The sequence below is a fragment of the Melospiza melodia genome, chromosome Z, assembly GCF_035770615.1.
Source record: "Melospiza melodia melodia isolate bMelMel2 chromosome Z, bMelMel2.pri, whole genome shotgun sequence".
In the NCBI taxonomy this organism is placed as follows: domain Eukaryota; kingdom Metazoa; phylum Chordata; class Aves; order Passeriformes; family Passerellidae; genus Melospiza; species Melospiza melodia.
In genome coordinates, this window is record NC_086226.1 from 19,920,795 (window position 1) to 19,939,764 (window position 18,970).

The 18,970-nt window shown below is 34.1% G+C and overlaps 1 protein-coding gene across 19 annotated transcripts in view; it reads left to right on the forward strand.

The window, feature by feature from the left end:
• The window catches only part of MEF2C (myocyte enhancer factor 2C), a 139,044-nt gene that overhangs the window by 63,628 nt on the left and 56,446 nt on the right, over nucleotides 1–18,970 (forward strand). For all 19 annotated transcript variants that reach the window (XM_063180337.1, XM_063180320.1, XM_063180318.1 and 16 more), the window contains one exon: nucleotides 6,418–6,621. In XM_063180337.1, coding sequence (XP_063036407.1) covers nucleotides 6,418–6,621 — 204 coding nt within the window. The remainder of the gene's footprint in view (nucleotides 1–6,417; nucleotides 6,622–18,970) is intronic.

Below are 18,970 nucleotides of genomic sequence, written 5' to 3' on the forward strand. Positions count from 1 at the left end.
ACAAATTGATGTTCTGAGCATAATTTGGAGTGAATCATCCTAAGGTAAATATTTAGGTCAAATTACTTTTAATTTGAAGTGTGAGCAAGAAGCCTGAGTAAAGAGAGAGCAGTACATCTGCCAACACAGCAGAGCGGAAAAATAGTGCAGACACAGGCACAGTCTTGCTGTCTTGCAAGGAATGGTTTAGAAAGCCCTGGGGGAGAAACAGCTAGAGGTGGGAAGCAGAACTGAAGCCATTGTGGAGAGGAAGAAGTTACACTCTTCCTGTTATGACAGGAAATGCAGACAAATGTGCTTCCTGACCATTTGCTCACCAGGGAATGAAATGCTCTTTGACCTTTACCTTATGAACATTTTAGCAGCACAGAACTTATAAACATGTTTTTTACTATAAACATATGTTTGTATCTGCCATAACTGGTGATACCATGCAAAAAAAAAAAAGTCAGCTTTTGTGTATATTGTGTCAGCTACTGTGTATTTGAGATTGTTTTTTTGCCTAATATTTGTACATATCTGTAGATCTGTCTATAAAGGACATAATCATATCTCTGTATTCAACAAAAGGAGGTGAAGCATCAAATATTAGCCTTTATTTTTCTTTCATTCCTGTTTGATCTTAGATCTCAATTTATAAATTAAAATAAGAAGCATATTGATACTGGCTGACCTCCTAATTTTTGAGGTTGCTGTATCATCTTTAATTAAGATATCTTTCAATTTTATCCCTCCTTTCTTTGTTTACACAGAAAAAACTTACAAGATTGACCCTCATGACTTGGTTTTGGGCAGACTGAATAGTATCACTACTTTAAGTATGTGATCTGGTATTTATGCACAACGATTCTAAAAATGTGGTGTAACATACAAAGCCTTCTTTTTTTATATGGGTTAATCATGAACATTTTATTTGTTATGGCTATAATTTTAGAGCATCCTCTTGGAATTCCTCTTTATCTGGACTATTCATCAAGTCATAGCATAATATGCTTGGGGCTTTCTGGGACAATAGCCCATTTACCAGCATAAATCAAGGCTGTCTCATCCCTGTAAGTTTTGCTGGAGGGTTATAAGAATACGGAAGCAGTCTGCTGAAAGTCTTTTATTTAATGTGGTATGCCCAACTATTGCATAAAGGAAGGTTTGTGTAGATCAAATTCTGCACTAGTGCTGTTCACCACTCCCATTAGAGAGTTATTTTAAATATTGTTTCAGCCAGACCTCTTCATATGACAAGCGGTTCTGAAAAAGAATCAGAGGAAAATAAGAGGAAAAATGGAAGAGAGGATATGACCACAGTTTTTGCCTCTCCAGTAGTTATTTGATGTTTCAACAGGATAGGCTTGTGTGCTTGGCAGTGACATTTTAGTGAAGAGGCCCTCTAATTACATATGGCCAACTTGGCCTTATGTTTGAAGTTGGATAGACTGCTCACGTAGTATCTCCTATTTATCACATACATCATATCTACTGTGCTTGCTCTAGTCCCTGTGTCAGAAATTTAGACATTCTGGATGAAATAAGGACGAACAACTAACATTTATTTTTGACAACATGGTGCTTTTATCAGATACTTCTGTGCATCAGTGATCCCTCTTCTTCACCTGTTTAATGGCCGGAAATATACTTGGGAAGCATTTGTGAATATTCTGTATCTCTCATTTTCCTATGTCAGCAGCTATATATCTGTATAGTCAGATTAGGAAGAAGTAAGAAGAGCACTGATATTCTGACACTGGCTGGACTGAATCACTTGAAGCATCATGGTACCACTACTTTGGAAACATAGTGTTAGCACATACATTGTGATTGCTAGTGACACATATGGAGTGATGTTATGGGTCAGCCTGTCATAGTTTGTGAAATTTCAGAAAAAATTATTCAAAGAATCCAAATTAAAACTAAAACTAAACTAAACTGAACTAAACTAATCCCAAACCAGCTCCCATCAAAAGAAAGGCAGGATCATCACGTGGCTAAAAACATAGATCATGTATCCTTAAAGTTGTATTCATTAAATGAGAATATTTATGGATGCTTCTGTTTCTTCACTGGTATATTAAAATGTATAAGAATTATAAAATTGTTGTTAGAAATTTACTTAAAGACTATTTCCAGTGGCTAGCATCCCAATTTACAAACCCACATAGCTAAATTAAAATGTAGGCGGTTGAAAGAATTTGTAATTCTAACCAAGTTTAAGTAAGTTTAATTTAATAATGATTAAACAAGAAAGTCTTCTCTGCACCAAATTGCCCTCTAAATTGGGCATATCATTGTGTGACATGCACACTCGAATTCAGACTCTCTGCAGCTTCACTTGCAGATATAGACTAGGCTATTTACAAGCTGTTTTCAGGGAACTGAAGAGTCAGAGTTGTAGTTGAAAATCACCCTTTTAACAATTCTCTTTATGCAATACCTTTCTTTTAGCACATATCACCGTTAGTTAGAACTTCAACCAAAATATATTAAAACCTCACCTTGATTTATATCAAGGAAATTGAAAGTTTACTTCACTGTAAGTATTTTATAATCAAGTAATTGTCTTGATTAACGCACACCATACAAAGTCATAAGCATTAATGCTTATTCATATACAAAAATGCTTCAGACTTTAGTAACCTATCTTCTTGATACCACCATTCTTATTAAGAGAACATTTAAAATAAATAAATAAAAATTAAATAAGTAGAATAACTATAGTTTTAAGACAAACATAAAAGACTAGTGGGTTTTGAGTTAATACAAAGGAATAGAATTTGGTTATTTTTGGTAGGATGCAGAAATAATTTTGGTGATCTCCACACCCTGCTCTTTTTGTAATATATATAAAACAATGCATTCAGGCATCTCATACAAGTATTTAGAAACTGTATCATTGTCAAAACCCTCATGTTTTATATGCTTAAAAAGGTTTTAAAGACCATTGAATATTTGCCGCCTATCTGTTCCACTTCCATTCCTCTTTAATTTTTCATTATTTTCACCCGTCATTATAAAATATTCTATCCCAAAAGGATCTCCTAAACTACTTATCATTCTCATAAAAAGAAGTAGGTTTCTTACCTGAAAAATCTGCAAATTAGCAGTGATTTAGATAGTGGGGATAATGAGGCATATGTTCACTGTTATTGTCAGGAAATAACATGTAGTGATTTGATTCTTGGTGCTGAAAAAAATTAAATGTTACAGAGATATTGAAGAGTATACACTTTTTGGAGGCATCTTTTTTGAAATATGTTGATGAATTTTCTCACTGTGTGTTTTCCTTCAGTGTCAATAGCATTGTTTATGTCAAATGACAAAATGACATTGTCAGTTGCTACATGACACTACCAAGACTTTGAACACAAATTATAAGACTATGTCAACACATGAATTTTTTTGTGATGCAGCTACAGTTTGTGTTCATGACAATACGACTGTCTTGTTAATTATCAGCACTAAGTCAGTTCAAGTATAATCAGAGATTTTTCAGTGAAGATTCCACACTCCCTTCCAACTAGACAAATGAGAAGTATTAAATATGCTATTTTTACCTCACAGCAAAACCTTTTCTTTACTAGAATGTTGTCGGCTACCTTAGAGAATATTTATTAGATGGTGTTTAATTTTTTGGTCTGGACAAGAATGGTTCACATAGCAAATGTTGAACAAATCAAACAAATAAAGTTAAATAATAAAAATTCAGTTTATTTATATTGCTCAAAAGTATTTTAGCATATGGCATATTCATATTTGTTATGTAGCCACACAGAAGAATGCATGCAAAAAGCTAATTTTGTTTTTTAAATGGCTTTAAGAGTATTAGTAATTTTTTGTGAAGTCACTGACATGACATTTCACTATAGATTTGAAAAATTCTCTATTATAAACTTTTATAAAAGCATAATAAATTTACATCTATGTATATGAATTATGTATGTGTAAAGATAAACCACTGTGAATTACATATTCAAAAATTAAAATTTCAAATCACAAGTAGTGAAACAGTAGAAGACACAATTGCCTTTAATTAATTAATTATCAATTACAGAAGGCTTTATCTGACCAATGTAGAAAATATTAGGAAGATAATAGAGGAAGATCAAGAAATTAAAGCCATATTCAAATTCCTTTTATCTTTAAAGAAAGATAAAATGAAGATCTAGATTATTCATTGTTCTGGTTTGTGGGTTTTTTTCACTGTCCATAAAATATAACTCTGACCAGTATCACTTTGGTGATAAGTATCATGAATTAAGTATCTCCTGTGCAGCACAGGCAGATGGTTTTTCAAAATATTAAGGCATTTTACCTAACAGTGAACACAAACACTGGCTTTAGGGATATTTTTGTACTGGGGTGGACTTGAATTAAAAGCTTGCTAAATGCAAAGATACTCCACCTACAGCACTGTGGTCAAAAAGTTGACTGAAAAGCATGTTAGATGCAGAAAAATATTTTGAATTAGTTGATTTTATTTTCTGTATCACTAATTACTTCTAAAACAAGCTTTTATATATGTATGTAACTATATATGTTTCTATCTTTCAAGCATTTCATTGCATTTTGGTGTAATCAGAGAAACCATTAAAGGAGTATTTTGAAGACAACATCATCATCATCACCATCATCATCATCATCATCATTATTATTATTATTATTAATTAGGATTTGAGTGAAGTTTTGTTATCTATCTCATTATTCATTCCAAATATCAAAAGCCATGATAAACAAATGCAGAAAGAATTATAAGTTATGCATACTTGAGACTAGTGCTCTAGAAAGTGGTTTTCTTTTAAAGCTTGAATAATTGTGTTTAATAACAATCCATCTTTTCTTAACAGTATGTTGACAGAAGTTAAAATTATCGAAATTAAATAAAAGGAATAACATTCGGTGTGCATTTGGGAGAATAAGTGTGGACACAAAGCCTCATCTTTCTGAGAGAATCTAACAAATAGGGATTAGCAATACTTAAAAAGTTACATTTTCCTTGGCCTGATATATTGGGATTTTAAGGTAGTCTGAGGCTGCGCTTAGCATTAACTTGTGACAAGTGTGTCAAGAAGTGTGACAAGTTAAAACACCAGCCATATGAATCTCAGAGAGACAAATCTTCTTGCCACAGCATCAATGTGCAGAGGTGCCACTGTTCATGGGTGTATAAGGGATGGTAGCAACAAATGAGAATCAGGCGGACCAATAAACTTGGTTGTGTGCCTGTTCTTGACATACCAAGACCATGACCTTGACCATGAGTTAAATTCAATTGATTATAGGCTTAGCAAAACCATTTTTGTCCTAAAAATTCCTGTCAATGAAAGATATGTAACAGAAATTGCACAGATGAAGAAACAGGGGAGAAAAATTCAACCATACAATTAGCTTAAACAGCTCGTAGTAGTTTCGTATTTCAAGTCACATGTCTAACTGGAACTTGTAACCTAGTGCAGAAAAGCAGATAAAAAATTGTTTGATGTGCAGGTCTTTCATAGTCAAAACAATCCCTGTGGAAAATTAAGGTTTTGAAGAGAGTAATTATAATTTTCATACTGCCTGGATTTTGCATTATGTAGGGGCATTTGCTGGCCTACTGAGAACTTGCAAATAAATCCCTATTTCTTTCCTATATAATATGACTCTGTGTACTAAAAATGCCAGTTCATATTCCTAAGCATATGACTTGAAATGAAATAAAATATCATATGTGTGTGTTCAGAAAACACTTTGTTTCAAAGGCTGCTGACCAGATATTTTCTTCTTTCATGCTGTATAATTCTCTTTTCTCATGAGTGCCATTTTTCACACTGGATATTTCTTCAAAAGTATCATGAGTGTGTTTTATATATATATACATATCTATATATGTACATGAGCAATGTATCTCTTTTGGAATATGTATATGTACATGAGCATGTATATGTATATGTACATGAGCAATGTATCTCTTTTGGAATACTTAAATAATTATGAAATAATTTCTTTGCTTCAAAGCTAGCAGGAGTTGAAATCAAAGTCAATTGGAAAAATCAGAATTGACTGCACTTGTTCAAGGTATTTACAGCTGCTCATCTGAGGTGCATTTTGGAAATATTGATGAGAAAGATGTATGCATTTAAAGGATATCTGAATTTAAAAGTTAAAGTTGCAGTATCAACACTTCATAGCACCAGTAAATGAAAATAGTCCTTACCTGTATCTCAAATTTAGTGCAATGATAATTAGGTATTTCTCCCTTGTGTAATACATGCAACACACACACATACATATTCTATTTTGGAACTCTTTTATGTTCCTTGATTTGTTTTCTGAGCATGTTCAATTCAAAGACAAAGCACTCAGACATTATACCTCCAAAAAAAAGGAGAAAGACTATAGAGAGCAACTTGTGGTTTTCTCATGGACGTTTTTTGCTTTTCTTTCCAGGTGACTTTTACAAAGAGGAAATTTGGGTTAATGAAGAAGGCTTATGAGCTTAGTGTTCTGTGTGACTGCGAGATTGCTCTAATAATCTTCAACAGCACCAACAAACTGTTCCAGTATGCCAGCACTGATATGGACAAAGTGTTGCTGAAATATACGGAGTATAATGAGCCACATGAGAGCCGAACAAATTCAGATATTGTTGAGGTAAGAGTTTGTTTTGCTCTGAGATGGAGGTGCTCCAAGTAGGTTGTGTCTTCAAGTGACACAGCAGCAGGAGAACAGAGCAAGACAGTGGTGTATATGCTTGAGCATTGGAGGTGACAAAGCTGCAGGAAATCCACATCTTTTGCGAGCATTTTATCCTTCTGAGTCTTGCAGAAATTTCTGCAAAGGGATTTCTGGCTCCCTGTTTTCCAGGTTTCTGTACTGCTTTGTCACTTTGTTGCATTAATCCTCTCCATGCCTTGACAACTACCTACCAGCTGAATCTCTTGCTTGTCTCCTAGTCTCTTCCAGGGACAGACTCTCCAGAAGACTTTGCATACTTTGTCTCCACAATCAAAAAGTTATAATATTGTCTGTCCAGGAGGAATTAAGAATACATTGTAAAAGATGTGGAAGAAGATTTAGAGGCATTTGTTGGTGGAATTTGACTGCTTTTCTTAGCTTTTTGGTTGTTTACCGAGGGTGTCTAATAAAATACAAAAGAAAAGTTAATTTACAGTCTGCACAGTAAAAATATATCAGCTACTCACACAGAATATTTTTACCATCATACAATAGTGACAGTATCAATGCAATAGTGTCAGAATGTTAGAAACACTGTTTAATTTTTTTACAATTATAAGGAACAATTTTTATTTACAGTTACTGAAATTATTAATTTAAATTTAAAATTTTAAAATTTAAGTTTCTAATATTCATAGAAAAGTCAGTGTATGTTGCAATCACATTTGGATTCAAGCTATGCAAAATACATAAAGCCTTCAATGATTTGTTATTATAAAAAAAGCACTCGTATCTTAGACAGATATCTAAAAAATGGGTTATGTGGCCTATACAACTTCTGTTTTTAAAGCACATGACTGATCTAATAGTATCAATTAAAAACATAATAGAAGAATGATGACCTGTCCTAAGGGTCAGTGAAAATTCAATCCTGAATATGTTGATGTATATGCTTAGTTTACTCCAGATCTTTATAAGGTAAGTTTCAGATTTTTGAATGATCTGGATGTTGTCTGAAATACAACTTTCATACTTTCGGAATCTTCACCAGGGTTAGTCATGTATTTGAGACTAGAATGTAAGTTAGTGAGTTATTTATACATAAAATATTTAAAAGGATAAAAGGTTCTGCATAATTAAGATTATTAAACTTGTTACAGAGTCACAGTCACACCACCTTAGGTGGGCATAGACTACACACAGGAATATATGTTCCTTCTCTGTCTTTCCTTATGTCAGTATCTAGGAAGTTACTGTTTTGCTTCACTCCTTGTCTCCCTCACACTCTGCCTCCCATTAGAAGAGGGTGAGGTTCTGACAGCAGAAAAACATTATATGAGTTAAGACTAGGAAGAAAGTGCATAATTTCTTCCTCCTCTCCATAATTTCTTTCCCTCTCTTACTTCAGATCCTTTGTATATACATGAAGCCTTTCTTGCCCCCCAGATTTGGGAAGTCCAAAAGAATTCAAATTCTATGCCCAAAATTAAGTCCTCTCTTCTTTTAGTGGCAAAAGGCCAGGAAATTCTTAGCAGAAGAGTTTCCTGTGATATCTTTTCTTCTTCCTACAGGCTTTTGTGTGGAAATAGGTAGAAATACACTTAGGGAGTTATTGCTTGCTTTACAATGAATGAATACTTTTTATCATAAGGACTATGGTTATCCAAGGATCTTGAATGAAAATTTAACATTTCAAATAATGTTGAAGTTTTCAGAAAGATAATGCACTGCACCAGCAAAATCCCTTTCTGCATAAACGGCAGGCCAATTTGGACAGGTTCATCAGCAGTTTTGCATGCAGACGTGTAATTTTCTGGCTATACCCAAAGTTTGGTGGGCAAGTCTTTTCACTTTTCTAAAAGGAACAACTTAAAAATGGACAATTGAAATAAATGTTACTTAAATTGAACAATAGACATGAAATGCCAGATGAAGTGAATGCTCTATCAGCCCTGAGTTTGACTTTCTGCTACATTTTTCCAGTTCTGCCTATAACATAAAATACCAGTACTGATATGGTGTTATATCAGTACTAGTAGAGTTTGAGAATCCCAGGAGTCCTTCTCCAGCATGTAGGTTTTGAACAGGAATTCCATATTGTCATGCCTTAAATGGATAATGAACAGCACACTTACAAGTACAGTAGAGGATAGAGCTTTGATATATGGCTTGACTCATAGTGTAGTTTGGGTTTATTTTCAGGTACAGGATATAAATCTGCCACACAATTAAGAATTTTAATTGATCAGTTAAACTGATCAATTACACATTGCACATATTTTCATGTTAGGGGTCCATCTTCTTTTCCATTTCAGACAGCTAGATTTCACAGGTAAAAGTTTTTAGTCTTGTCTTCCAGAGCAATCAACAGCAGCCGAGAAGAAGACAATACTATTAAATCTGAGCATTTTCAACTAAATGTCTATTCAATAACTGTATTTCAGCAGAAGACAAGGGCATTGCTGTTCTTATAGATTTCTGCACAGCATTCAAGAGAGAAATCTTTTTTAGGCAGACCAGTGAAAATCTGAAATACAACTGTCAACCATATAAAGGTCTTCAATTTGGTATCCAATTTCTGTTCACATTCAGCATAATATTGACTATTTAGTCACTTTTAAGTTGTGGTAGAACTGTTTTATCAGTCATTAAAATGAGGTGTAAGTTCTGTTTACTATCTACATTCGAAGGAAATTAAAAGAGCAGCTCTCTAATATGTAGTTAATTACTTTTAACTAAAACCACTGCTATTCAAATACAAAAATGATATAATTTTTCATGCAGATCTAGCTAAAGCTGTTAATTTTATTAAGCAAATGTTTTCAATATAATGACTGAGATTAATTATATTTATCATTTATGAAAAAGTAAGTCTTCGGGCCATAACTTATTACTTAAAGGAACATCTACAGAAGAAAACATGATCATATATCTAACAAACATTGCACTGTTTTTTAACAGAAAATTGGTTCCACCCAACTTAGAGATAGATTATATCAATAAATTTGTCTTGATAAAAAAATGGAATGCTAGTAGTTAGAGAATTGTAAAGGCCAGTTACTTCTGTTGTTTGAAGTTTTCTGGTTTAATGATTTAAAATAGCTCTTATTTTCTTTACAAACGTAGAAATTTTATGTACATGCAATAAATATAACTGAGATGATGTTTCCAGTTGCTTCATCAAAACAAAGTTGATTAACATGCTATTTAATATATCCGAGTTTTTCAGGTCACAAAAATTGTGTACCAGGTGAATGTGTTTCAGTAAAGATGCAGTAAATATACCTACACCATACAAGGGCAAATAAAGGTCAATATGTACTCATGAAGGAGAAAATATATGCATTTTACACTCACATTTATTCCTTTCAAGCAACAGTGACAATTATTGTGCATGGAGATATGCATTAATTCTGGGAAACAAACAAACAAAACAAAAAAAGGCAACAAAACAAAATCAACTAAACAAAAAAGGTACATTCTGAAACTTCTGTTTAGCATTAACTGGATTCTTAAATTTGAAGCCAATCTGTCCTCACCCACCAAACTGTTCATACTACAGCAATTCATTCAAGTTTCCTTCAGTTAAAAAGTGAGATTATTTGTTGGATTTAGTAACTATTTTGAGGAATAGCAGAAAGTCTGGTGAGTTCATTCAATACAGAGGAGAAATAAAACATTTCATCTTTATGCCAACCTCCTAGTGTGTATGTAAATTCCAACAATAATATATCCAGCATAATTGTGTATGCCTATGCAATAACTTACTTTTGGCAATAAGGAAATAGGAAAGAAAAAAATGACAGCATTTTACAACAGTCAAGTGCATGCATTATGTATGCTTTGGATTTATTAGAAATTAGGCCAGATCCTTTCCTTGTTTCTATAAAACAGAAGAAGGTGTATTTATTTTATTTACTTATTTCAGTGATATCCCACTGCCACACTGCTGTGATTAACAAGAATCCAGTTCTGTAACACTGTAAGCTCAGTACTTAGGAGCTCAGGAAAGACCTCAGCCTTAGATGGAAGGGGAGAGATTTCAGAGTAGGACTATGGGGAAATGTTTTGCTGCAAATATAATTAAAAGTCTAACTATGCTATAGAAATCTGTTGTGATTCTTTGTCTAAGCCATCAAGCCATTGCTGATATAAGGTGGGACTTCTTGCCTATTTTCTATCTCATTGTCCCTTTTTCCTTCTCATTTCTTTCATGTCAAAGCATCAGCTACTGTTTTAGCTTTAGAAGACTTCTAGCGAGTTTTCATTGACTCTTGATTTTGCTTCAGTTTCTAGTATACTAAATTTAATACGCTGAGCCTTGCTCTGTGTGCACATAAAACATTCCTCCACAAATTATTCACTACTTTATCTTTTAGCTCTTTTTAAACCCCCAATCCATTAATTTATTTGACCCTGCTGCTTTTATTGTCTCTCTTTCTCCACCTGACTTCTCTTCATCTGCTGATTCAGTGGTCACTACCTTTGGTTCAAGTTCCCTTGCTAAGTCAGCTCTTTGAAATTCACCCCTGTCTTCTATTTTCAGGCACACATGCATCCATCTCATCAGTTCCCCTTTACCATACCCCTGATCAGTAGCAGAGGGAAAAGCAAACCACAGACTTCATTCATCTTTGACTTTGCTGAGGTTCTATGTCATGAATGCTAGTCATCCACCAAATATCTTCATTTTGCAAATTAAATTAAAACCTCCATTACCTTACAAAAAATTCTTCTACTAGCTCAATGTTTTCTGAAATATCTCTTATTACCTATTTTTCGATCTTTCTATTTCTGGTACATGTCTTCAGTTTCTCCTTTATTTCTCTCTCTCTCTCTCTCTCTCTCTCTCTCTCTCTTTCTCTCTTTCTCTCTCTCTCTCTCTAATTTTCTTTTAATCAAGTGTTAGAAGGATTTCATGGTCCTCAACATGGATTTTTACGTATAGGAAGATATCAGCTCCTGCAATATACTGGCATGTCTTTCTGCTTCAATAAAACCTTAACTTTAACTGGCTTTTCATCTATACATTGTCTTACTCTGTTAGGGACTGGTTTTCCTTTATACTTGGTGGTCCTCCATCCTCTTTTGCCTCCTCTTTCTCATGGAAATTAGGTAAGTTTGCAAAACTTGGATTGGGTGAACTCTTGCTTTTAGTGATAGTGAAAACTTCATCAAGAATTAATCTGAAGTATTCTAAGGAGTAAATTATTTTAGGGATATTGTGATGGGGTTGTAGGTTTCCCAGGGAAAAACAAAACAAAAGAAACAAAGATAAGTAGTTCTAATTTGCAATAATATGTCACATTTTTAATTTATACATTATAGATTCTTTTTCATGGATTATGAGCATCTAGAATTGTCCTTTTAACTTGTTTTGCACAGATGTTCATTCTCTAGCAACTGCTGGTGAATTGACCTTTCACAGAGTATTTTCCCCTTTCCAGTGGACTTCTGTATTTGGCGAGGGAGAGCAGTCTTAACATAGCAGAAGAAATGTGTGCCATTTGCAGTTGCATTTTCGCCTAAGAGGAAGAAGTGAGGTTCTGAACATGTGAAATTCTCCCTGCAGATTGCTCATCCATTGTGTTTTACAACACACAGAGATCTTCAAAGACCTTAACATTAAAATAGCAAGGAACATAGTAATACCAAGACCTACAGGGCGGTGGAATTCAGAATTTTTTTATTGTGTGCTTTTTTGCTGGTTATAAAAACTATTGTTATTCTGGGAAAAAAAAAGTGTCTAGTGAAAACATCCAATTATTGATGGCAATTCAGTCTTTCACAGATTTGTAGAAAAACTACTTTGAACTGAAAATCCAGTTGTTTTTAGTATGGCCAGCCACAATGTGTTAATTGGCTACTTTTAAATATCTCCTTGAGGGACATGAGTTAAAACTCAGTAAAGCTTCAGTTCAGAAGGCTGGAGTTGGTGAGAATGGCAGTCAGGTGGGCATGGACAGTATTGGTGCCAGAGAGGAATGCCACAGTCCTGTTTTGCTTATGGTCTTACTGCACCATATCTCATCAGCCCTTACAGATGTGCTTGGATTCTATGGCACATTAAGTTTAGTCACTTGATGTGAAAGTTCTGAATGAGATAAAGAGAAAAGAAATTTTCTTCTGTCAATTATTTCTAAAGGTCACAGAGCTAATGACTAACAGGGAGGTTAATTATATTGTAAAAGCCTCTTCATATCAATTAAGACTCTTATCTGTATAATCATAGTAAATAAACCCATACAACTCTCTAAATGTTCTCTTTTTAGAAAAAGTAAGGCAACTGTTGTAGCTTGTTTAATGTAATAAATGTATTTTCTTCTCTTGTCATCTTAACACAATATTGCATATAAACAAGCTGTGAAATTGACATCAAGTCAGCTCTTGAACTGCTGAAATCGGGGGATTTCTTTTAGCTACTGTGGGCTGAAGACCTGGGACAGTATGGAAAGTAAGCCTGTGTGTAAGAAAGGTTATTCAGGCTGATCTAAAGACAGTGCAGTGTATTGAATACTGCCCTGGACTAGGACTCATGAGACTTCAGTTTTATTAATAGCTTTGTCAAATATTGTTTTGTGACCTTGGATAAGTCACTTTTCCTCTAAATGCTTTGGTTTTACTGTCTTTTAAATGGGGATAGCATTATTGATTTTTATTGATTTCCTTTACAAACTGGTTGAAGACCTGTTGCTAAAAAAAAACAGCTAGTGGTACCAGTCTCACAGGACAGACATTTGAAAAGAGTCAACTGGCCAAAAATTTCCTTTGGATGACTATTTGGGCTTTTTAATTTGTCTTTTTTCATTTTTAGAAAATACAAACCCAACATTATTGCCAATATCATGTATGACAGAACCAAAGGACTGAATGCAATATCTTCAGCATTTTTCCTTTGGTCTTTGTTTGCCAATTAATTTGAAATTGAACACAATTTGAAAAATGTGTTTGTAAATTAATGTCCTCATGTGAGTTTTTTCTGTGTTTTTTCTAAGTGTGACTGGTTAAAAAAATCTCAGAGGTAAAAATATCTTGGTTTCAAAAGTTTTACAAGTCTGTGCATTTTATCAATCTTGATTTCATTTTTTAAAGTAATTGCTTTAGAAATACATCTTTTCTAAACAAAAGCTGGCATTCTTGTCTAATTTTATTATTCCATGAATTTGGGATTCATGTAAATAGTAGCACAGAAAAACTTCAAAGCTGGAAAACTGTGTATGACAATTCTATTCCATCCAAAGTAGTCCCTCAATGGAACTGCTGTTCCAGTCAGTGATAGTGTCCAAAGTAGTCCTTCTACTGCACTCATTAAGTAGCATTTTATTCCCTTCCTCCCACTTATCCTCCTGAGATTTTTGACTCTTCATATCCCAGGCTATTTTCAAGCTCTCCTTGATAATTCTGCATCTCCTTATTACTCTGCATTTAATAAGTCAGAGACTTTAGTTGCTATGCAATGTAGATAAAGAAAAGTAGAGGATTTCTTATATTTCAAATTAATTCGGTACATGAAAAAAATGCAGCAACGGGGAAGTTGCACAATTGATTTTCTCATTTTGCTTTGTCTCAAAAAAACTAGAAAACTTTTCGTTATAATTTATTTCGGCAAGGATTTGGTTAACATAAAACATAGCTTGTGACCCTAATGTATCTCAAATGAAAGAAAGGCACTCACCTAAGAGCTGCTTTTCCATATGTGGAACAAGAGAGAAGGAGCAGAAAAAGATAAAATGGATCCAAGTTTAATAATTCTGAAGCACATGATACATGAGAAGCTTCTTTTGAATGTATTTAGGAGGTGATCTGGATGTCCTGTTTTAACCTTCTTGAGGATCATGTAATTTTATTTTTTATTGTTTTGTAATAGTTTTTAAAACATTTTAATAACTTAGTAAATTTTTTTGATGAATTGTTGCAAAATTCTGAAATTATGAAAGTGAAAAATATGTGCAGAATATAAACATGTTTCCCATTTTTCATTCTTCCTTTTTTTGCCAAACTGGAATTCTAAAGCTGTATTTTTAGAGCAAGGTCTACTTCACAGAGTACCCTTTCTTTCTTCAAAATGTTATATATCTGGCTAAGGAACTGGAAGTATCTTGCATGTCTGTGTAACATTCTCAGACCTTAATAGCTCCAAAGTTTTATCCCAATCCAGTCACTGGGAAACATTCTTTGCTTTTGTAATCACTGTTTCACATAGTTGTTGTATTTTGGTCTGTTTGCCAGAGGTTAGGTTTATTTTTAAATCCCTGCACTCTGAATTTTCTTTATTTTCCAAGATTGGAAGCAGCTGCAATGCCCGAAGTTACAGGTTGAAGGGATTGCTTCACAATCTGTGATGAGAAACCTCATTCCCTCCTCCTTGTGTTTTTCTTTTTTTTTTTTTATTTTTTCCTAACAATGTGCCTTAACTGCTATTTGTCTAAAAATAGAACTGTCTCACTAAAAATAGCTTGCCAGTCAGTCTTGCCAAGGAAAATGGAGAGGAATAGGCGTGGAATAGAAGGGTGAGTAATCCAGCTCTATTCACTCACTGATCCCTTTGAGAATGCAGGCGATGATAAAGTGCCCTCAAAAAACCACAGGCCTGACTTGCTCCCTTCAGACTCCTAGGTGCCAATAAATATTTTAGGCCAAGGATACACTTTATTTTCCTCATGGATCATAAACATTTTCTAAAATACAAGGCTGTATTTCACAGAAACTAACTTACTGTCAAAAACAGCTGATTTTCCTAAGGTCCATTTTTTTTACATTCCACATGTTTTTTAATTTATTTTAAGACAAGCAATGACTGAAGTGTTCTGTCAAGAATTACCATGAAATGTCACATATCTAGCATGAATGAATGAAACAAATAGTTGCTTTTCAATGATTTCATGTGCCCTCAAAATGCAATGTGCCCTTTCTTTCTTATCAGTAAGAAAGAAAAATTTATTACTCTGATTCAGAGCAGTAAAAATGAATTGGTAGACATTATTTATTTCACTGAAAAATCTTAGTTGCAGAGCATTTCTGCAGATATATACATTTTTTAATCTGTAAGTGTTCTGAAACTCAAGTTTCACCAAAAGACTGTGGAAGGTTGAAATAGAAAAGGGCAGGATCTAATTTACTCAAAAATAAACCTGATGAGAAGCCTGCAAAGCAGAAAATTTTCACTTGAAAAGCTGTCAAATTAGAGAAAGTCAATCTTCTTCTGTATTGCAGTTTTTCATATCCATTGCAGTATTGCAGTGTGAGATAGTAGTACTGTGGAGAAGAAGAAACACCAGGAGGGGCATGTTATTTAAAACAGGAATGTGTGTTGTTGTTCTGTACAGAAACTTTTGCATTTTGTTTTTGATTGTTTTTTTTAACCTGAGTAACCTGGTCAAACACAGCAACAGGGTGTGGAAATGTCAGTGCAGTTCACAGGGTTATTTGAGCCTGAGTATTGTTTTGTTCAGTTCCTGTAATGCTGCTCGTGATAAGATTCTGGAGACAAAGGACGATGATTGATGGAAAGGGACTTAAATCACTCGAAAAAGAATCAAGGCCCTTGTATTTGGGTACATCAACTCTACTGGTCTCTCTCCCCTTGTAGAGCATTTTATCTTCTTGCATGTTGGCCCCCTCTGCTCTTTGTAATGGAGGCAGGCCACAAGTGATTCCTTTATGCAGTACACAGGATGTTATTGTGTCTGCATGGTGTATTAGTAACTACCAAGGCTGAATTCTACTATTGTATCTTCACTTCAAGCACAGAAAAATAGGACACAGTACCCTGCAATTCCATTTTCAACCTAGATAGTGAGCTACTTACAGCTGTGTTCCAGACACAAAAGCTTTTGTGACCAGCCCATTTTTAATTTTCATCATTAAAATATCCCTGTTTTGTAAGACAGATACAAAATGTGGTTGTTTACCCAGATTTGTATGCAGAAGTGATAATGACAAATGTAAAAATACTATTTATTCTCTTATCTCACATCTTTAATACAAATTACTGACTTTGCCCTCTTTTCCACCCAAGACTTTTTGTTGCACTGGATTCCCATAAGCTCTTGACTGTTCTTTGTTAAATCAGTATTGAAGATTATGCAACACTGAGTTTCTAGCAAAATCAGTTACGTGATGCACGATTCTTATATGCTTACACATTCACATGGGTTTTTATGATATGCAAATATTTCCCGATGTGGAGTCTAAGCTACCCTCCATCAGGTTAAAAGAGCCTTATGGTAGCAAAAGTAAAAAAATTCTCCTATGCAAAGCCCACTATTCGGGTTTTATTAGGTCCCTGATTAAAGCCTAGAGATGTCAATATGAGTGTTCTGACAAAATTCACATCTGCCTTGTTACTGTTTCTAACACAGACAAAACCTTCTATGGATCGTGTCTCTTTTTGTAGTAAGCGATACCAGAATAGGTCTTATTTTTTAGAATAAATAAGACTTATTTATGGAAGTCACCTTTCAGACACTGAAACTTCTCACAGAAAGAAAATTGAATGCTCCTGCAAGTCTCTGCAGAATCGGGGCTCTTTTTCTGAGGCAGTCCCAGTGTCAGTAAGGGTGACAGAGCTGGACTGCCAGTAGTTCATACTATGAGTAGCGCTTATAGCTATACTCAGAAGTAAAACTCCCTGCCACAGAGTCGTGAATTCCCTGAGAAACAACAGCACTCTGCAAGAGGAATTTCATCACCAAAGAGGATAGGGATGAAAAGCCAGTCTAATCCTGGCTTTTTGCCTACTTTACTCTCCTGCTAGGGAGCCAATATCTTAAATTTTCTGCTCAGGCTGGAGCACCTTACCCATGTGATTTGCATGAAGCAAAATACCTGCATACCTCTCCTTCCCTAGACTGCACACAGATAGCACTATCTTTATGAAATTGCTTTCCACAGTTTTCATAGGTCTGGTGAAAGTTCTGTTAAACTTCAAAATACACTGACTTTTCTTCCTTGTTACAGTAAGAAACTATAAATTATTTATCTGTGTAGTATAACATTTGTGTCCATCCTTGTACTTGATATTGATTAGACCCTGTTTGCTCTGAATTCAGAGAGGCCTCTATGTGTCTTTCTATATAAGACAAATAAAATTATTTTTAGTTACCAAATTTGAAGGGTTATAAAACCTCCAATAGACATGTGCTCTGTTGTTCTACATTTTTAATAATCACAAGTCTATAGTCAGCTCTGAATCAATGTCCATAGTCCAGAGCTGTTAAATGTTGTTAAATCTTAAATAGCCATTTTTCATTCCATTAGAAAAGTTCCATTAAAACATTCAGTCAACATTTTCTTTATACAACAACCTCTAAATCCAAAACTTTAGGTGGTTCTGTTTTCCTTTCTTAGTTTTGCCATGGATATTTCTATATATGGTTGCCATTAATGAGGAAGTAAAACCTATTAAAAGAAGTTGCATGATGTATGTTCTAAACAGTTAATTATTTGTGTGATAGACAGAAACATAAAAAGTAAAAGTCTGTGATACATTGGATATGCTTGGATTAAAAAAAGTCTCAAACTCATTTATTTATATCATCCTGTGTGATCTATAGACAATTATAGTGTAGAATTATGTAAATTATCATGTGCTTTACTTTGGGTTGTTCAAGTAAGATTTTTTTTAATCAAGTGTTATTGTACACACGCTCTTCAAAGAAAACAAATTATAGAAGTGTCAACAAAAGTAGTTTAAACAATACAGCTGCTAGAGATTGGTTCAAAAGAGATCAAGGTCTTGGCAAAGAAGCAGTACCAAATGGAATGTCTCATTTAAATATTTAGCTTCCTACAATATGGCTGTAACATGAAAAGCGAAAAAACATAAGAATTTTCCTTTCATTTTTATAATCCAAAGATTCATTATTACATGCTTCTAATGTGTTTAAACATATATCAGTAAAATGGAAACTTTATGGATTTCTTCCAGCAGGTACCAGTGCCTTAGCATCCGAGCTACATTTTGGTAAACTGTTGGAAAAGAAGCTTGCTACCCTAGATGTAAATTTCACATGTATTGTTTAACTCACAAATAAAAGCTCATAATTATGTTCAGTACTTTCCATCTTATATCTAAAAATGTTTTGCAGAAGTATCTAAATTTGCCTTACAATATGGCAATGGTCATTTGTCCAAAAACCTCATCTGGAGGCACATGAATATTGTGGACAATCTGTTATTTGACCTTGAACATTACTAAGGACCTGTGCTTAATAAGTATTGACCCAATGGGTCAAAGTTGACAGTCTTCCCCAGTCCCAGTTTAAGACCCAAATAATTTCAACAGGTTTTCCTCAAACAAAAATGCTATTACAAGTCAAAGAAC